Genomic DNA, 19,117 nt, shown 5'->3' with positions numbered 1-19,117 from the left:
AGTACTTTGTACCAAATAGTTAAATCAACATCAAAACTCTGCATTTAAGAATCTTACCTCACAGACATCTTCACAGTTTCATTTTCATACTGTTTAACAAGTTCATCCAGGTTTTTACATATCTGTATGATAAATGGTGCCACAGTCCAGCCTAAAGATTTCCCAAAGTATGGCAAAGAATGCGTGACTAAACCTACCCAAGATGGATGCATCCCACAGCCATACTCTGGCTGCAAACCTCTAACTACAGCGGAGACAAATAATCCTTGTGAAGTTATGGGGTGTGGATGCACATACTGCATTGCACTAATAGCCTGCTGGAAATTAAGAGCCCGTTGCCATTCTTTAGATAGGTCTGGCTGGTTCTCCTGTTCCTCATGTGTCTGTCCAAGATGGTGCTCCAAGACGATCAATATTTGCAAAAGCTTCAGCAGCTCAATCTGAAGGGGATGTTCACTCCATATCTGATCTTGCCCAAAATTGATAAGGCTTTCTTCAAAGAGGCTCTCTTCGATGACACTATTAATTTTATCCAATGTCATCAGTTCATACCGTTTTTGACTTGTATACATAGAAGCAGACAAAGAAAGAAGAACAAACTCTTGAATTTTGCATCTTCCAAGTAAGTTGTGTATAAACTCAATATTCTTGTTTTCTGCTGACTTTGCCATTGTGGCCAGCTGCACCATCATTCTAATCAAGACTTCTACACTTTTAACTTGGACATCTCTGTTGCCAAGCACATCTTTGTGGGTTACCTTCAAGTAACATGGATAGTAAGAGCGCAGAAAACTCAAACAGAGGTAAGTCAGCAATTCTATTAATAAAGAATGGGGACACGTCGTGGGTGACCGAGTCTGAAGTTTACCATAAAAACTCTGTCCCACAAGAGTTTCCTGGTGCCGGGCTAGAAGATTATAGATGAGATTTAAGTGAGCTGTAGAACTCGTATCCATGCTAGTACTGGCTACAGCTTCAATAAATTCTTTAGGGTTTGTTTTGAGTACTGCCTCTAGTACAGAAAAAGCATACAAAACCCTCTTGGAATCGTAAGGCTGAAAATACAAGAGAATGTGTTTAAACAGAGCCTCTATCATCTCTTGTTTTTCTTTCTGCTGCTTGAGCAGCCTAGAAGTTGTAATTGCTTGGAGTTCCAAGTCCACCTCCTCATCACTTGATAGTGATTCTGATGCTTGAGTTCTCTCAGAATCTGCACGCACAAGATTTAACATAGTACTGGATTTGGAGTCATGAAGAGGAAAAGTATTAGATGAACTAACATTCTTCATATTTTCTCTGCAGTTGGTTGTCGCTCTATAGTTCTCCTCATTGCTCATTTCCTGTGGATCCAGAGAAGGAGAAAAAGATGATGTATTTTCACTATCATTATGTCCTGTGCTGGTATCTGCTGATTGTGTGTGTTCACTGTTATCATGATCACCACCGGTATCTTGTGGAGGTTCTGTACAGTGAGATGATTCATTTTCAGACCATCCATTTTTTATCTGAGATGCCTCTGGATCGATTTCCACTTCAGCCCAAATAGCTTCCCTGTCCACGGTTGTAAATTGGCTTAGTGGTATGTTTTCTTCAGAATTGCTTTCATGTAGCTCAGAGGCTCCCAATGACTCTTTAAAAGAGGCACTTTTCTTGCTAAACCAATGATTTAAGTCTTCTGAAAAAAATATGAAAATTTCAAAAATCAGTGTTTATTCTTGCAGTTGTTAATACATTCAATAGTTTTTATGCTGAAAGACAAACTGCAAGAGAAAATGTAATGGTGATCAAGTAACTGACTTTACACTGAAGTTAAAAATCTTATTTATGCCAAAGAAATAACTTAATTGAGCAGTTATGTTTTACGATGGAATTGTACAAGTCAGAGATCATAAACCTTCTCAGACTGTAAACCCTTTGGGACAATGACCATATCTATTTCTATAATTGCATAGTGGCTAGCACAGGAGACTCCCTTTGGGTGCTACTAGAATGTAAACAGTGAGAATGATGGTGACTAGCAAGTCAATTAGATAGCAAAGAATGTAGCAGAACTGTTATGCGAGCAGATAACTGGATTAAAAAAGCAATTCAACTATTAGGCGGTTTAGGGCTTCTTTTGCTGCAATGCTGACCCAAAATAAGATATTAATGGGTGTTCTACCTTTAAAAAGATATGACCTACTCCATAATTGTGTTTAAGCATTATTACAGGTGTAACTGAGAAGAGTGATACATGCAGCTGGCATTGCTGCTTATACGATGACACCTCAAACTGATGAGTATGACACCGAAGGTCAAAGACTAGCTTAAAATGGAGTCCAATGGAGTAATGTGACTTAATTTACTTGACTCAGATGGTTACATTTTCAGTCTGAGAGCAGTTTTACCTGCTGAATTCTTCTGTTTGATGCAATGGATGGATGTGCGCTGTGTCTTTGGATGAAGAAGCAGCAGTAGTACTGGCTCAAGAATTCGTGCAACATCATTAAGGGAGAGAGCACGTATCAGCCAGCCCTGTGCTGCAGCACCAATTGCACCATCTGAACAATTTAGACTGTCCAGTACCACAAACAGAGATCTGAATGGAGAAATTGCAAAGGAGAAGTAAAATTGCAAGCCCTCATTCACAACACATTTTTCAACTCCACTCCTGCAAATACTTGCCCATGTTTTAGCTTTACTCCTGATAGTAATTCCAATGCCCAGTAGTGGTGCCACTTAGTTCAAAGTCGAGCACATGTGCTTGCAGGAGCAAAGCAAAACATACACGCTACCTGTTTTTATAATATCCTCTTCTCTTTCCTAAGGGTTGAAATTTTTAGCTCATATTCTATAAGACTGAGCAGCATGGTGAGTAACATACCACCTTTGGATTGCTTTAACAATATTTTGCATGTACCCGCTTTGGCTGGGCTCTTATCCTTTTCTAGGGAAATGCCCCACCTTCTTGACGTAGAAAGCCACTCCTGTTATAAAAAGGTGGGGCCTCAGCTGTTGACTCCTTGCTGAAAACATGGAAAGCAACTCCTAGCAGAGACTTCAAACTCCTACTCCCCTTGGATCATCCTCCAAACAAATAAAAAAGAACAAAACAAACCACAGTCCAAGTACTTTATTACCTGATGTGAGAAAGTGCGTTACCAACACAAATAGGGCTTTTATTTTTAACATACAAATAAATAAATATTTGACAGCCTTACTTTGGTTCATATGACTGTCCAGGAAATTTTTTTTTCCTAGCAAAGAAGTATAATTAAACTAAATATATTTATATAAACATTAAGCCAGGCAAATGAAAAGTACAGCAATACCTGTCAAAGGATCGATTGTGGGAAGTGACTCTGCTGCCTTGGATTTCCCTGGTCAAATGCCATATCACAGAGAATCTGAACAGTGCCTCTAGCCTTGTTCCCTTTACAGAAGGAAAAAGAAAAATTAAAGAAGGACAGGAAGTTTTTGATTCTGCGATAAACATAGTAAGTTTAGTGAATTTAAAAGGCTCTAGTAAAAAACAATGCTTATTGCATAGAGGACTTCCAAAATCTAAAGACTTCTGCGCCTGTTTTTCATTTCTAGATAGGATTAACACAATGCCATTTTCTTGCCATGCACTCACAACTCAAGGCAATCAAAACAAAAAAGGCACCTAGTGCACAGAAAAAGCTGCTGATTTCTAAAAAGACATTTTTGAAATTCACATTTACAGTATTTTAATCTCTTGAGTTATTGGGGGTTGGATGACAAAGAACGGTGATATGAAGGGACATATTAGTGGGCAGAACTTACTGAGTATTTATCATCCCTGAACACGTATAAAAGTCTAAACTATAGGTTTCCAAACTCTTGACTATTCAGATATCCACAACCCCTGTACGGATGCTAATATATAACAAGTTTCAGAATTGTGAGAGCAGATATATATAGATATAGCTATATATAAAATGAATCATAGAAGGTTTAAGACATCGGTTATAGATTAGCATCATGGTGTGACCTTTTATTTAACTTACATGTTAGCTGTCAGAAAATACTAAAAGAACTGATCGATCTTTAAAACAGAGAAAGGAAATTGCAAAAGGGAATCTGCTCATTTTAAATATAGTTTGACTATTGCCTGGTCTAAGAGCCGTTCAGTGCTGTCTCTGACACAGGGTCAAATGGCGTACCAGAACATAAGGTTGGGAAGAATAAGTTAGTGTCCAGTCCGACTTCTTTTCGGACTTGCCGATGGATCTGGAAAATATTTAGAAATGCTGTGAAGGACTACTAATTTTGGAGACTCTGATTTTAGGGAAAGCGGATAGCATCCAATGACTAAGATGGGTCCTATGTTGATTCATTCAGAGACTCTGAGGGAATGCGCCACAGGGAGGAGTGAGAGATTCTCAACTGTGGTCTCCAGAGAAGCAGGGGTTGAGGAGCCCTGAAGCTGTGCGGCCAGAGAGCTGAAGGTTGGCTAGAGCTAAAGATAAGACACTACAATAATGAGGCAGCCTCAGAAATACAGGACTTACTTTATCGTGATCCAATAGCGCATGACAAATAATATCTTCACAAATATTAGCTGATGGAGCCAAGCAGTGCAGTCTATAGAACAGCTCCACACAGGTAATGTGGTGCTCCCTTGTCTCTTTGTTCAGCTGATTCCAAAGTACATGAGCGACTCTCTAGGGGAACAGATAAAATAAATTGTACACTTTCACCCATTTAAAAGCTTAGTAGAAACACTAAAGTGTTCTGTATTTGTGAAAAGCATAGTTCATATTTTCCTATCCTGCATATTCTTAGTTTAGGGACATTGCAAGAGGCTGATTCATAAATCTAGAACTAGAGGAACACAATAGCACTGTCCTGGAGTTGCAATCAATTCATGAGTGTGCACTAACGGGTGAAGAAAGCAGAGTTCTGCTTCCATTTCTAACTTTAATCCCCACTCCAAACATGAATAATTCAGATGATGTAAACAATACCAAAAATTGTAACACAAAAGCAGCATACAGGTAAGAAATGGAACACTGGGATAGTTTTACCACTATGGCATACAAAGACGAATAAGGTTGAAGGAAGTGGTAATGTGATATAGCCATCTTTGCCTCACATGACTAAACAGTAGCTCCCAATTAAAGTTTAAAAATTGAATTCAGAATATCCTCCCCCCACCCTCTGCACTTCGTTTTAAAAAGTAACTAGCTGCTGTGACAAAGTTCCTCCTCTACCTTGGTGGGACCTGCGCTTATTGGCAGATTTGCTCACCTCAAGTGATCTTCCCCACAGTCTGGGTCAACTCCTCCTGTGTCTGATCAGGAGTTGGAGGTTTGGGGAGAACCTGGGCCTGCCCTCTACTCCGGGTTCCAGCCCAGGGCCCTGTGGATTGCAGCTGTCTATAGTACCTCCTTTAACACCCCCTCACTCTTAGCTCCTTGTGCCTCTTGCTCCCAGCTCCTCACATGCACTTCCTCTCCTTTGGCTCCCCCTCCCTCACTGGAGTGAGCTCCTTTTTAAACCCAGATGCTCTGATTAGCCTGCCTTGATTAGCTGCAGATGTTCTAATCAGCCTGTCTGCCTTAATTGGTTCTAGCAGGTTCCTGATTACTCTAGTGCAGCCCCTGCTCTGGTCACTCAGGGAACAGAAAACTACTCATCCAGTGACCAGGATATGTGCCCTCTACCAACTCCTGTACCCCACTGGCCTGGGTCTGTCACGCTGCTTAGACATGCCCTTCTCCTTCCAGCTAAGCCTCTCAACTGTCCTTCACATTAGCTATTACAAAGAGTTGAGAGTTGATCCTGCACGGAAGCAGAGAGAAATAGTAAGATAACCCTACAGCTGTCCTTCGAAATATTCCTATAAATAATCACAATATATTGCAGAATTAAAAAAAATGACTATGGTATTTGATCAAAGAGGCACCCACTGGATTTAGATACAATATTTTGTCTATGAATAATATGGATGCTGATTGTCCAAAGCCATAATCCAAATGAAGACATCCTATCTATGTTTAAATCTCCAGTGATGCACAAGTGAAACATTTCCAGCTTATTACCAGAGTATATAATTTAGATAATGGTATCCAGTCTCTTTTCTAGTATCCTCCATCCCATCTATTTCTACCATAAGGTTTTGTTCATTTTTTTTGTTAAAGAAAGGATTCAGTTGCAAAGAATGGGGAAAAGTGACTCCTGCTACCCCTATCCCAGTTACTAAGCTTTGCAGGAAAGACAAGAGAAACTGATGAGGTTTAACAACAACAACAACAAAAAAAAAACAAAACACAACTATTTTAAACTTCTTTTCCTGCCCCCATATTTTGCCTTTTAAACAGCATTTGGGGGCCCACCAGTCAGTTGAAATTCATACTTCCTCTTATCAATAGATAAAATGGAAGTTGTTTTAAAAAAACCCTCTCAATGTAGCTCTTTTGCAATAGTATTTGAAAGTGGCTATTGGACCACAAATGACTACTGATTGGGCACCCTTCAGAAATATCTTTACGCCATGTAAGGGGGAAAAAAAAACAGAGAGTGTATTTTGAATTTTTCCCCATTTTATCTACCATCACCAGTATTTTCATACTGGGAGCTCAAAAGAACATAAAATCCTTCCAAAATGTAGTCTTCAAGTTCACAAAACAAAAACAACTGAAGATATCTTGCGTTAGGGATCAAGATTTTCAAAAAGGGACTAGTGATGTTTGGTGCCCCACTTGGGACACCTGTGTCTTTATTTTCCAAAAGTGCTGAGCACCCACCCTCTAAAATTCAGGGACCTTTAAATCCATGCACAAGGAAGTTAATGTTTTCTAAAAATCACTACTGACTTTTGAAAATATTGGACATGATACATTATAAGAGACATAAGTTAAGTCAGAGTGTGTATAACTAGGCCATACATGAGACACTCCAGTAGACATGAACGTTGTGTTAGAATTATCCCAGAAATCCATCTAACTATGACTAATATATATTTTAGCTAAAGCATATTTGTACAGTAAAGAGTTTGACACCTGATAGAAGTCTGTTTTCTCTGATATTAGTTTTAGAACGCCAGGAGCAATTGGAGGAACTGTGACCATCTGCAGTCTCCCAAAGAAGGGGTTGTGTCCAGAGATTTTATACCGCTTCATTCTGTCTTCAACCACAAGTGCCAATGACTGAGAATGGTTGATAACTTCAAGCAGCGTGGAGATGGACACATTCTGAATATAGCAGTCATTTACGCAGCAGCATATCGTCATTAGGGATTTAAGCCAGAGAGGGAAGCTGGCATCACAACCTCCTCAGAAGATGGACAGGGAAAAAATGCTTTTATAACATTTAAACGTTAGATTACTTTATCAGACATTTGTCAAATCTGAAGATGTCATGGAATTTACCTTCCCACAAAATCATGAGCTTTATAACAACTCTTATATACCTCTACCTCGATATAACGCTGTCCTCGGGAGCCAAAAAGTCTTACCGCGTTATAGGTGAAACCGCGTTATACTGAACTTGCTTAGATCCGCTGGAGCTGCTTTACTCCGTTATATCCGAATTCGTGTTATATTGGGTCACATTATATAGGGGTAGAGGTGTATTTCAATGTTCAGCATTAGCGCAACCTACTAAAATATGTTATGTACTACCCTTTTATTCTATTAAAAATTTATGCATATGTTTTAGGCTCTCCTTACACCAATTAACTTTTATTATCCACTAAGATATCATGAAGCAGCCCAAAAGAACAGGAAAAAACATTAAAACAGCTAGCAAATCTCAACATTCTACCAAGAGCCCCATCCTCTCAACACCTCCCCCCACAAATGCATGCATTTTCATTGTATATTCTATTACATCAATGGTACTTGCATTAACAGCTAGACTAATTTGTTTGCGAGAGGAATATGTTGGGGTACAATTAAAAGTATCTAAATATAAAGGTCCTAAAACACAAGCACCTCAAAAATTGTAACAGGAAAGTCACTGACAAGATTTGGTAACAAATTATAAATATAATGCTTTGGACTTTTAGTAACAAAAATCCCCTGACAAATCCATGTTTGTAGAAGACCACTAGTGTCTCATCTACTTTGAGCCCAGACATTCCTCTCACAATCAACTGAAAAAAGACCAACCACTCTGACAATTAAGAATGTGCATGAAGATGTAATTTTTTTTAAATTAACATTATTCATTCTCCTATTCATGTAGCTTCTGTACTATCTGAACTATCTTAGAAAAAAGTTACTCACCCCTCCCTTCCTTACTACAAATTCTCTGATTTAGGAGTGAGGTGTTTTTTCTTCCTTGGAAACTCTTTACTTTCTACAGACTATGTAGACAAAAAAGCCCTAAAAGTCAAATTGGAACCAAGAATGCCCATATTGTTGCCAACATGATATCCTGGAAGCTGTATGACTCTCAACCCTTTAATTATAACACTTTACATAACTGAAGTGTCTTCCATAAGAGCATCTCAAAGAACTCCGAGGGCTAGTCTACACTGGCAACGCTAAAAAATACAAAAACCACACAACACCTCCATGAGAGGTGTAGCTACCAGGGCTGGTGCACTGTTTACACTGGCACTTTATAGTGCTGAAACTTGCTGCGCTCAGGGGAGTGAGAAAGTTGCAGTGCTGTAAATCGTCAGTGTAGACAAGCCCCAACGTTGAAGACAACTGCCCAGGGAGTAGGTAAGTATTATCCCCATTTTACTGATATCAGAAATCGGACGGAAAGCCAGAAACAGAACCCCGATCTCCCATTGCCCCACTCTTGTGTTCACCACATGCCTATCTTTTCTAAAGGTCCACTCTTACCCTCTTCCAGGGGAGTATCTGAACTGCCAGTGGGAACCAGCCCTAATTATGCAGTTTGTTCTGATACTGCATGTTAGCCTGTGTTGACCCTCTTTTCCCAGGGAACCCTGAGGGGGTGGGGCGAATTGTTTTATCCAGGACCAGAACACAAAGTATTTCAAAAAAGAGAACAAAGTGGATTTCAAAAACTGCAAAACACACTCAATTCTAAAACATAAGATGCACTCTAATATGGGCATGTCTTGGACACAGTAAGCAATTTGCCTTCAGTCTCCCCCCATATCCCTCCAAATACCCAAAATGTATTACAACTGCATTCATAATACACACCCTGTCATATTATATTGCGTACACATTCTTGGTTGTGCCTAGTACGTAGTGTACTTAGTTTGTAGTACAATTTACATTTTGGGCACTGAAGTTATTTGTTTAAGATGACACTTCTTACCAGGAACTTGAAACAGAGATAAATACAATTGTTCTGTTTCTTCCTCAGAAAGGTAGACTGGGAAGGTAGTACATTCCAGTAGAAGGTGACATGCAGCAGCAAAAGCCTCTCTGCAGTCTTCTTTCATGTCCCCTAAGTCAAGCGTTACCTGCTCAATGTCCCATTCTTCTTTTCCCTTTTTGCTACCAAGGTCATGGTTTGCAGGGGAGAGAGGCTCCAGACTTTTCTGTTTAAATGGTGAACCTCGAACTGTGAACAAGTCTGAAAGCATTTGTTTAAACTGCGGTACGGTAATTTGCTTTCCTTCCCAGGGGTTCTTTTTCTTGCTAGTATTTTCAGCGACTCTATAATTATTTTCTTTTTTCTCTCCTCTGCCCACATTTGCTATCGAAATTCTGTCATTTCCTGGGTCTTGTAAATGCACCCCAAATATGTATTTACTGGCAAACTTATCAACTAACTCTTGGATACAATGCAAAGTCCTCTGAATACTCCCCCCCTTTTTCCAAACATCATCCTTCTCAGGAGTCACTCTTGGCAATTTTAAGTGTTGAGAGAGCTCTGGGGATGAGGCACTTAGACCTATGCCACTGTCTTCAGACTTGAGAGGAGCGAAAGCAGCGTCATCTTCATCCTGTAGTGCAGGCTTGGTTTCTAAAGTTATATCACCATTTTCTTGTTTCACTGGGCTCTAAAATGGAAGCAGTGAGTGTCTATTTTATTACATTGTATTTTTGGAGTTACTTTAAATAACTGAAATCACACTTGGGGCAGCAGGGGGAAAAAGAGTGTAGGACAGGAATCCCTTCCCTTCTGCCCTGATAACTTGTGTAGTGTCTTTGTGAAAGTGGTATCAATAGACTTGTAAGAGTTGTGGTCCTGCTGACGACTGCTGTTTAGCCAATATTCTCTTTTCTGGGGAACATCCTATGGCCTGCGCTACACAGAAGGCCAGATTACATGGTCACAGTGGTCCCTTCTGCCCTTGGAATCTATGAATCCCCTGAATTTATTAATAAGCCACCTTATCTGGCAGTTGTTGGAGCCAAAGAGTTATTATATGAAATAGTTAGATGTGGCTACTGATGAGTGGCTCTGTTGCATTGAAAACAAAACTATACTTGTTTCAAAAAACTACTCCTCACACCTCCTCCTCTCTGGGCCATGTTCAGCACTTTCATGATCTAATGTTGTGCAACAGCAGCCCAACAGGAAATTTAAGAAGTGATAAAGCGTGGAAGGAAAGGGTTTCCTTGTTATGCCATTGATTATAACGTCAATAAAGCAGCTACTGACAAGTCTGAATGTTTCTAACTGTTATTTCTATTCTTGTATTATTGCTCATCATCAGCAAACTGTGTAGTTTGTTTTCTACCTATATCACACATTAATTACTTTCCATGTTCTTGTGAGCTTGTTTAACAATTTGTAGCAGCCCAAGTAATCTTGATAACAAAAAGGTTGGGCTTGATCTGGCTACTTCAACTCTTTATTTCAAATGCCCCAAGGCATTTTACCAGTACACTGAGTAGCATCCACAGAAGACCAGGCTCTTTTCAGTGGATGGGGTGGAGCAGGAAAGGGGTTTTCATCACATCCTAGTTTTAAACACTATGCCTTTGCACAGCTTAGACAACAAGTCAATTAAGGTTGGGGTTGCTGCCCAAAATGAGACCAGCTCAGATACACGGCACAAAGTAGTTCAGAGCCTATGAAAGGAGCCTAAATAGGTAAGACTCACCAAACTAGACTTCTGCAATGAGTAACCTAATTTCAGTTAGAGTAGAAAAGTTAGTAGCACATCTTATTTTAATAATGCAAATTCTTTTATGGAGAGTATAACAATTTGTGAATAGTTATTTATAAGCAAATATGCAACAGGCCTTGCAGCAATACCTACCAAGTTTTCACTTCCAGTCTCGTTATCCAAGTAGGCAGGAGGCATTTGTACTTTGCTAAGCACTTTGAAGCAGGTCTTTAAAGCATGAGTGAGTTCTGGTAAACTCAGAATCTCCACATTCTCCAGAAGAGACTGTACCATGTAACTGAGCATCTGTGGAAGATACTGAGTCTGCACTTCAGAGTAAAGTTCCTAAAATAGGCAGGGATTTAAAGTAGTTAAATGCTAAATGGCTTAGCAGACAGAAATGGGTTTTACCATTGTCAAGCTGCCTAATATAAAGTCTAACTTCAGTGAGCATAGATGTGACTAATACATGTGCACATTCAGTTAAGTCGCTTACAGTTGCTTTAAGTAGCGCTACTACTCCACTCAATGTTGAATGTAGAACCAGAGCTAGTGCTGAATGCAGCAAAGAGTCCTGTGGCACCTTACAGACTAACAGACGTTTTGGAGCATGAGCTTTCGTGGGTGAATACCCACTTCGTCAGATGCATGAACGGAATCTGACTACTGATAACAGCCTTGCAAAACAGTCCAAATAATATATCCACCCAAGCAGCAAGGGAAAAAAACCCTGACAATACATGACATATATATCTTTTAGAATAGGATACAGTTAATGAATTTTTTTTGGATGGGCAAGTAAAATGAAAAGTAATCATCCCCAAGCAGGTGGGCATACAGAACTTTGCAAGTCATACATGAGTTATCAGTCAATTCTAATTTTTATTTCAGTAGGTTACAGGTTTTATTATAAGTATCCAGTTTTAATTAGAAAATGTTGGTAATTCTCACAAGTTCTGTGGCACCTTAAAGACTAACAGATGTACTGGAGCATAAGCTTTCGTGAGTGAATATGAAAGTGGTAATTCACCCACGAAAGCTTATGCTCCAATACATCTGTTAGTCTTTAAGTTGCCACAGGACCATGTTGCTTTTTACAGATCCAGATTAACACGGCTACCCCTCCTGATACTTTTCACAAGTTCATTATTCATGTCATCTAATCAATATACTGATTTTCCAGGGAGTGCTGGTATTCTGAGACTGAATTTATATATTTGTCAGATAACTTACAAAGATATTTGTCTATTAGCTGAGAAGTCCAAAACCATTCTTATTAGGAGGATATGTTGCATACTAGGCTGATAGTAACCCCCCCTTTAACACCTCAGTACTATACACACTGAGAAGACTGGAACAAAGTTCTACTCTTCGTTTACATGGAATTAAGTGGTCTTGAATGGAACTCCTCAGATGAGTAAGAGTGGGCAGGATTTGGCTCAAAGGACTGTGTATTTATTCATCGGTTTTCTTTTCAAATGAAAATGTAGCTCCCCCATTTAAAAAAAAAAAAAATGTACGCAGCAAAATAAAAGCAATACTTCTGTGTAACTGAAACTTATCTGATAACAGGGAAAGAAAATGAGAGTTAGGACTCTGAATGATTAATTTTAGGTCAAACTTGCCTTACCAAAGGAATCACATCAAGAAGGAACAGTAGTAGCGTGCAGAGCTCTGAGACTGTCGGAGGAGTGCTGACATTCTCAGTAGGGTATCTTGTCTGCAGGGATTTATTCCTGGCATTGAAAGAGAAAGTGCGTTCTTTCAAAATACATGATTTACTGTGGGATGTGGGTTTTTTGATTTTTTGTTTTTTAAAAACCTAAATGTACTTTATACTGGCATCCATGCTAACTACACAAGCCAAGAAGGCTGATTTGTATCCACCAACTTGGCTATTTAAGTCAAGTTCTTACCAACATTTTATTGTTATCACAAAGTTGTGTAGTTTAGAATCCTATCATATGGTATTTAAGAGAAGTACACCACCACATTGTATTATCTTGATCAAAATAAGCACCAGCTTCTTCTCTTCTTTAAGGTTCATATTAGATATTTAGCAACTTAGTCTAATTCCTCTCTGCTGTGCTGAGGAAACCCCCAACTATTAGTAGCCTAGCATATAAAGGGATATTTTCCGGGAATTTCATCTTCTGAAGACAAAAAGTTATAACACTTGCATAGACAGGAGCAGAGTAAAGGAAGAGTGCTATTATGCCATTCCAATAAATACTGGCTCATTTCAAGCACTATTTATGGTACTTAAATACTATACTGACTGACATGACACCTCCTTTCAATTACCTAATTAGGTTGAGAATGAAAACACACTCATACTTAATTGCACACTTTGGAGGAAGCACTTTTCCATTAAAATTTTGATTACAGTTAAATAGGTGCACCTGTTATAAAAACAAAAATTTGGCCACCTTGTGCGCCTCTTAAACAATATTAATTTCATTTCTACATTGCATGTGAGAAGACACTAGGCCAGATACTTCTGTATGGTGAGTTGCTGTATGCTATATTTTATGTATATTAGCTGAAAAATAAGAGTAGCCAGAAAAGATCATCCTGGTGTAAGTATGATCTTATCCCATGTGATCTCCTTGCTTTGTACTTATGATCATGCAGTTTTTCCTGCAGAAAACAACCATGATGCTTTTTGAAAAGAGTGACCAAACCATGGCAGTTTATTTTGTATTTAGAAACAGCTGCCTCAGATTTAACTACTTGTATTAGATGGTGAGTACAGTATCTAATCATGCATCTCTGCTCCTTTGGTTAGGATCATGACACTGGCATTTAAATCTTTCATTGACAATTCTCTGTTGTCCTAGCTATATAATTCTTAATTTATTTTTGCATTAATGGCAGACAGCATAACTACCTGAAGCAGTCCTCAAAACATCTGGTCATATAATCCCATAGAAAATCTGTACTTAAGGATGTGATCAACAAGTTGACTGTTTTAACAATTTCTGAGGCACTTCTATTCTCTTTGATCGCACTGTAAGAAGAACAAATGATCAGTGAAGACTAAACAACAAGTATATACATTTTTGTATTCTTTGAACCATTCTTAGAAAGTTGGCCTGAAAAAAAAAAGAAGACATGAAGTTCCTTAATTCAAAAATTAAAAGATAACCATTTTGGAATTTTGCAAGTGTTTCTGAAGACACGAGAAATCTTTAACCTTTAATTTGATTTTGTGAACTAAAAAGTTGAGTTCTGTCAACACATTTATGTAATAAATTGATGTTAGAGAGACAGGGTGGGTGTATGTATTTATGAATGCAACACTGCATATTATATATATATATATACATATTATATATATATATAAACATGATGTTATCAGCCAAGAATCTAAATCAATGATCTCAAATCCTCTTGGTTGGAGGAGAACAACCCTGTGATGCTAAAGGAGAACTCAAGGTAGGAAATATAAAGTAAAATAAAACATAGATGGAAAAAAATCCAACAATCATTTTCAGTTTTTTTTACATCAAAAACACACTGTTAATAAACAGGTAAGATTTACCCAATGTGGTCATTGAATAGTTTACTTTAGTAAGCTCTCTTAAGAAAGATACAATTTCAACTATTAGTTGAAAATGATTATGGTATACCTTGTAAGTACATTGCCACTTTGACTGTAGCTAAGTTTAAGATCAGAACCCAAGGCATCCTTGCAATATGAATAAAAGGCTCGAATCACTTCAAGGAACAAATCCCCAACAACTTGTGGCCCTGCAATCAAAGGAAAACTAAATTCAGTAATTACCCCAAACTGATTACAGAACTAATCAATTACAAGCTTTTAGTCTAAAACTGAACTTCTGATTATAAAGGAAGTGTACTATCCCATGGTTACTTACAGGAAGTACAGGGATGAGACAATTTTCTATGACATTTTAAACTACTATCCAGATTCTGCTTGTGAGATCAAAAATTTGTACATTAAACAACTGTACACCTTAATAGAATGTGAGATTGCCAGAATTTTACGGTTGTGTGTGAAGTTGCTTGAAAAGTTGGGCTGTTTATTCCACATTTCACTTCAAAAGATCACAACGTAGTTTCTTAATGAATGCTTGCATTGTTTTTAAATCATTTCAGACACTTATATAAATGTGTGCTAATGACATTTAATATACAATGTGCATGTCTCAAATGAGAATTGTACAGTCAAATTCCAGGGGGTTCCCACTGCCATTTTAATATGCTGGCATTACAATGAAGTCTTCAACTCCATACATGGAAATCTGAACTGTTGGTAGGATCACACAGGTTAACACATGGAGAAGAGGAAAAAAAACGCTTATCAAGGAAAAAAGGATCAGAAATACACTAAGGAGGGCCTGATTTTCAGAATGCCTGGCAACTGTAGTTCCCATTGACTTTAACTGGAATTGTGGCTGCTCTGTGCTTTTGAAAAGCAAGTCCATAGTGCTAACAGCACATCTGAGGCCCAGCCATGAACCTCAAGAGACTGAATAGGAGTAATGCTTCTTGTTTATGCAATGCATGGCTAGAAAGGGTTAAACATTCTGCAAAATAAATAACCCTCAAAAGACACGTGGGCAGACAATGTTTGAGTTTTTGTGTATTTACATATATATTAATAGGGTCAACAATGTAATCATCAGCCCCTGTCTATGTTGTATTCTGTTAATTCAGAGATCAAAAGAACATCTTGGCATTTAAATGAATTGTAAAATACAGGATCTCTCTGTATTCATTTCTCTTTGAAATGTACAGCAAGTCATCTGTGAATGGTGGAGGAACAAGCAAACTGCGTTATGTTAACTTGTATGGCTAAGTACCGGTGATGGACCTCCTTCAAAGTCATGCTAATTACACCGCTACCTCGATATAATGCCACCCAATATAACACGAATTTGGATACAATGCTGTAAAACAGTGCTCCGGGGGGGCGGGGCTGCGCACTCTGGCGGATCAAAGCAAGTTCAGTATAACACGGTTTCACCTATAACACAGTAAGATTTGGCTCCCAAGGACAGTGTTATATTGACATAGAGGTGTAGCTTTTGTTCCCAGAGGAACTTCAACTTGTCAAAAAGGACATGAAATTGTATAAAAGATCCTTGGGTCCTGATCCTGTTAATCTCAGATCTGCTTAGGCTTCATCAGGGGAAGTTATGTTGGAATGCCTTGAATAGGATATTTGGACACTGGAGTATAACCTATTCAAAGAGTTCTTTCAGAAATAGTCCAACTACAAAGCTCACCATCTCTGCTATGAATCTGTACCTCAATGAACTGAACTCATGTCTGTATGTATATTGATCTTATAACCATACTCTCTCTAGTTTTTTAATAAATTTTAATTTAGTTAATAAGAATTGGCTGTAGTGTGTATCTGAGTAAGATCTGGAATATTCAGTAACCCGGAAGGCAATGTGTCCGATCCTTTGGCATTGGTAGAACCTTTTCTTTTCTATGATGAAGTAAGATTTTCAGACATCATCATTTTTGATGTGGGTACCTGGATGGAGGCCTGAGGCTGGATCACTTTAAGGGAACTGTGTTGTTTGGATTTCTGGGTAACCATTGAGGTAATAAAGGAGCTGTTTTATGCTGGTTTGATAAATCAAAGTATTGGAATATCCACCAGCTTTTTGGGGATTGTCTGCTCCATTCTTTGCAGTTCACCCTAATTGAGTGACCTCAGCTGGCCCCCACTGGGACCCTGGTTACAGCTTATATAGTGCTTTTTGTTCATAGATCTCAAGGCACTTTACAAGGGAGATCAGCACCATTATTTCCACTGTATAGGTGGAGAAACTGAGGCACAGAGAGATGAAGTGACTTGCCCACAGTTACCCAACAGGCCAGGGGGTGAGCCAGGAGTAGAACCCAGGTCTCCTGAGTCACAGTCTCTATCTGTTCTATCCACTAGGTCACACACTGCCTTGAAGAAAAATATTCTCTTTATGTTATGCTTTGTTGCATAGTATCTTTGCAATATATTGATTTTGAAATTAAGTGTCTAATTCACATTGATTTATAAGGCTCAAGAAGCTTTTTAGTACTTTTTTATGTACTAAAGAAATAGGAATATTTCTAATTTTGTGGTTTAGATGAATGCAGGACAGGTTTTATTTCAGTGCTTTTGCTCTTGGATTATAGCTTAGTTTATATCCCAATATAGAAAATATAGATATTATTTGATTATTCCAATAGTTTTACTTAACAGTGCTTTCCTGCTCAGAAATTAAAAAAAAATAAAGTCCATACACCAAACAGTGCTTATACATAACAACTTATATCATAAATATTCCTTAAGCAAGAAAGCACCCTTTAAAAACAAATCTGCCTGTGTTACAATGTGTCTCAAAGAAAGTCCCGCCTGAACAAGAAAAGCAAGCATCCTGTTAGATAAAACTGAGCATCTGAAGGAATTGTTACTTTCACTTGAGAAGTTTACCTCCTTTGTAGACAAATGAACACTGAACTGAGCGCCTTGAACAAAATTTGTACAGGACATTTTTCACTCGGTAAAGGACAGTACACGTTCATCCTGGTTTTTCACATAAATGCTGTCTGATGTATTGATGAATTTGTAAAGAACAAAGGGGCAAATGCATTGAGAGAGGCAAACAAAGGATATTTTCCTCTCCACCATCCATGAAATAGAAGAATCCTCCAGATAAATACTAAAAGATTTAAGTTGCTGTCAGCTAAATATTTATACACTCATAATATGAATTATTCATTCATGGTACCATCTATACAGATACTATGACAAAATCTTCCTAAGCAGGGTTACCATGCTCAGTTTCCTGCACAGCATTAAAAAAACATCATTTATTACAGGCATGAGATTCCTTCAGCAAGAAAACAAATCCTGTAAGCAACAACTTGCCAAACAGTACACAAGTTTCAAATAACCACAAGTTACTCATAAGTGTCTCATGTCTGTCACATGTTCAAGTACAGTAAATACTTCTGAGTAGGTTTTACAAAATATTGGTGTATATACAGCAAATCAGGTATGTAATCTTGGCACCTGCATAGTGTAGGAGGATGTGCGGGTCCTTTATGGGTGAGGCACTGCCAGTTTGCACTATAGGACTGTGGATCTCTTGAACACATGACAGACTGAGGACATGACTACTGCAGGGAAACAGGATATGGACATCAGTCAAGGGAGACTCAGGAGGAACAAGATAGGCCTATGGAGGAGGCTTGACAGGGATAGCCAAAGGTTGGGAAAGACACTGTACGGAAAGAGGAGAGTTGCCCGAGAAACTAAACTAAATGAGATAACGAAGGTGAACAGGGAGGGGTAAGAACTTCTTTTTTTCCCTAACAGCCAGAGGGAGGTATGCAGTCTGGGAAAGGGGCTGTGACCAGAAGCAGGCAAAGACCAAAGAGAAGGTCAGATCAGCGACAGGATGGTAGAAAATAGCCCTCGAGTGGGGAGTGGAGCAGAATATTGAGGCTGAAACAGATGGCTGCTCTGCAATATAGGACTCAGGGTTGGAAACTGGGCTAGAGGAGGGACTGCATCATTTGGAGGTCATTAGCAGAAAGCCTTCTATACATCATGTCATCACTATAGTACAGCAGTTCTTAGCAGTCTGTGTCAGTAGTGATATTTAATATTACCTATTTCAGGTTTGTCAAGGAGACTAATTAAGATACGGAAAGGTTTCAGATATGCATGATCTTCTAAGGCAGACTCTGAGAACTTCTGATGCAATATTTCAATCAAAGCCTGTTAAAAGAAAACACCAAAATGTGACAACTACTAAGGAGAGATACTGTTATTTTATTAATAATTTCAGGTCTTGATTCTTGCACTAGGTGTCAAACTTAGATTAATGAAACAGAATGTAGGGGAATAAATTAATTCAGATAATCAAGGAAATTTTCAGTTTATTTAATACATACGCAAGAAAATTTTGGATAAACAGGATTTGTTTTTAGTAATTCAGGTAGGCTAGCATAGATGGAACTGGCAGTTTTCATTAGATTCCATTTATATTGCATGCCCATAAAATGGAATAAAACAGCACAGCATGCATGCAGACTTCCTGCCAAATTAATACAAAAAATGATCTCTTCCTGAACCATAACAGATGGGAG

General features: G+C 38.5%; 1 protein-coding gene across 2 annotated transcripts in view; it reads right to left on the bottom strand.

The window, feature by feature from the left end:
* Positions 1-19,117, bottom strand: part of DOP1B (DOP1 leucine zipper like protein B) — a 97,603-nt gene that overhangs the window by 33,764 nt on the left and 44,722 nt on the right. The window contains exons 9-19 of one of the 2 annotated variants that reach the window (XM_032778282.2): positions 18,638-18,746; positions 14,632-14,752; positions 13,890-14,009; positions 12,630-12,735; positions 11,153-11,344; positions 9,253-9,943; positions 7,008-7,276; positions 4,515-4,667; positions 3,312-3,412; positions 2,388-2,578; positions 58-1,675 (exon numbers count right to left, since the gene is read on the bottom strand). In XM_032778282.2, the coding sequence (XP_032634173.1) occupies positions 58-1,675; positions 2,388-2,578; positions 3,312-3,412; positions 4,515-4,667; positions 7,008-7,276; positions 9,253-9,943; positions 11,153-11,344; positions 12,630-12,735; positions 13,890-14,009; positions 14,632-14,752; positions 18,638-18,746 (3,671 nt within the window). Of the gene's footprint in view, positions 1-57; positions 1,676-2,387; positions 2,579-3,311; positions 3,413-4,514; positions 4,668-7,007; positions 7,280-9,252; positions 9,944-11,152; positions 11,345-12,629; positions 12,736-13,889; positions 14,010-14,631; positions 14,753-18,637; positions 18,747-19,117 lie in introns of both variants that reach the window. The other variant, XM_032778292.1, reaches the window with a different exon arrangement.

The sequence above is a fragment of the Chelonoidis abingdonii genome, chromosome 1, assembly GCF_003597395.2.
Source record: "Chelonoidis abingdonii isolate Lonesome George chromosome 1, CheloAbing_2.0, whole genome shotgun sequence".
NCBI lineage: Eukaryota > Metazoa > Chordata > Testudines > Testudinidae > Chelonoidis > Chelonoidis abingdonii.
Note: the sequence above shows the minus strand (reverse complement) of the source record. Positions and strands in the feature narration are given on the sequence as shown.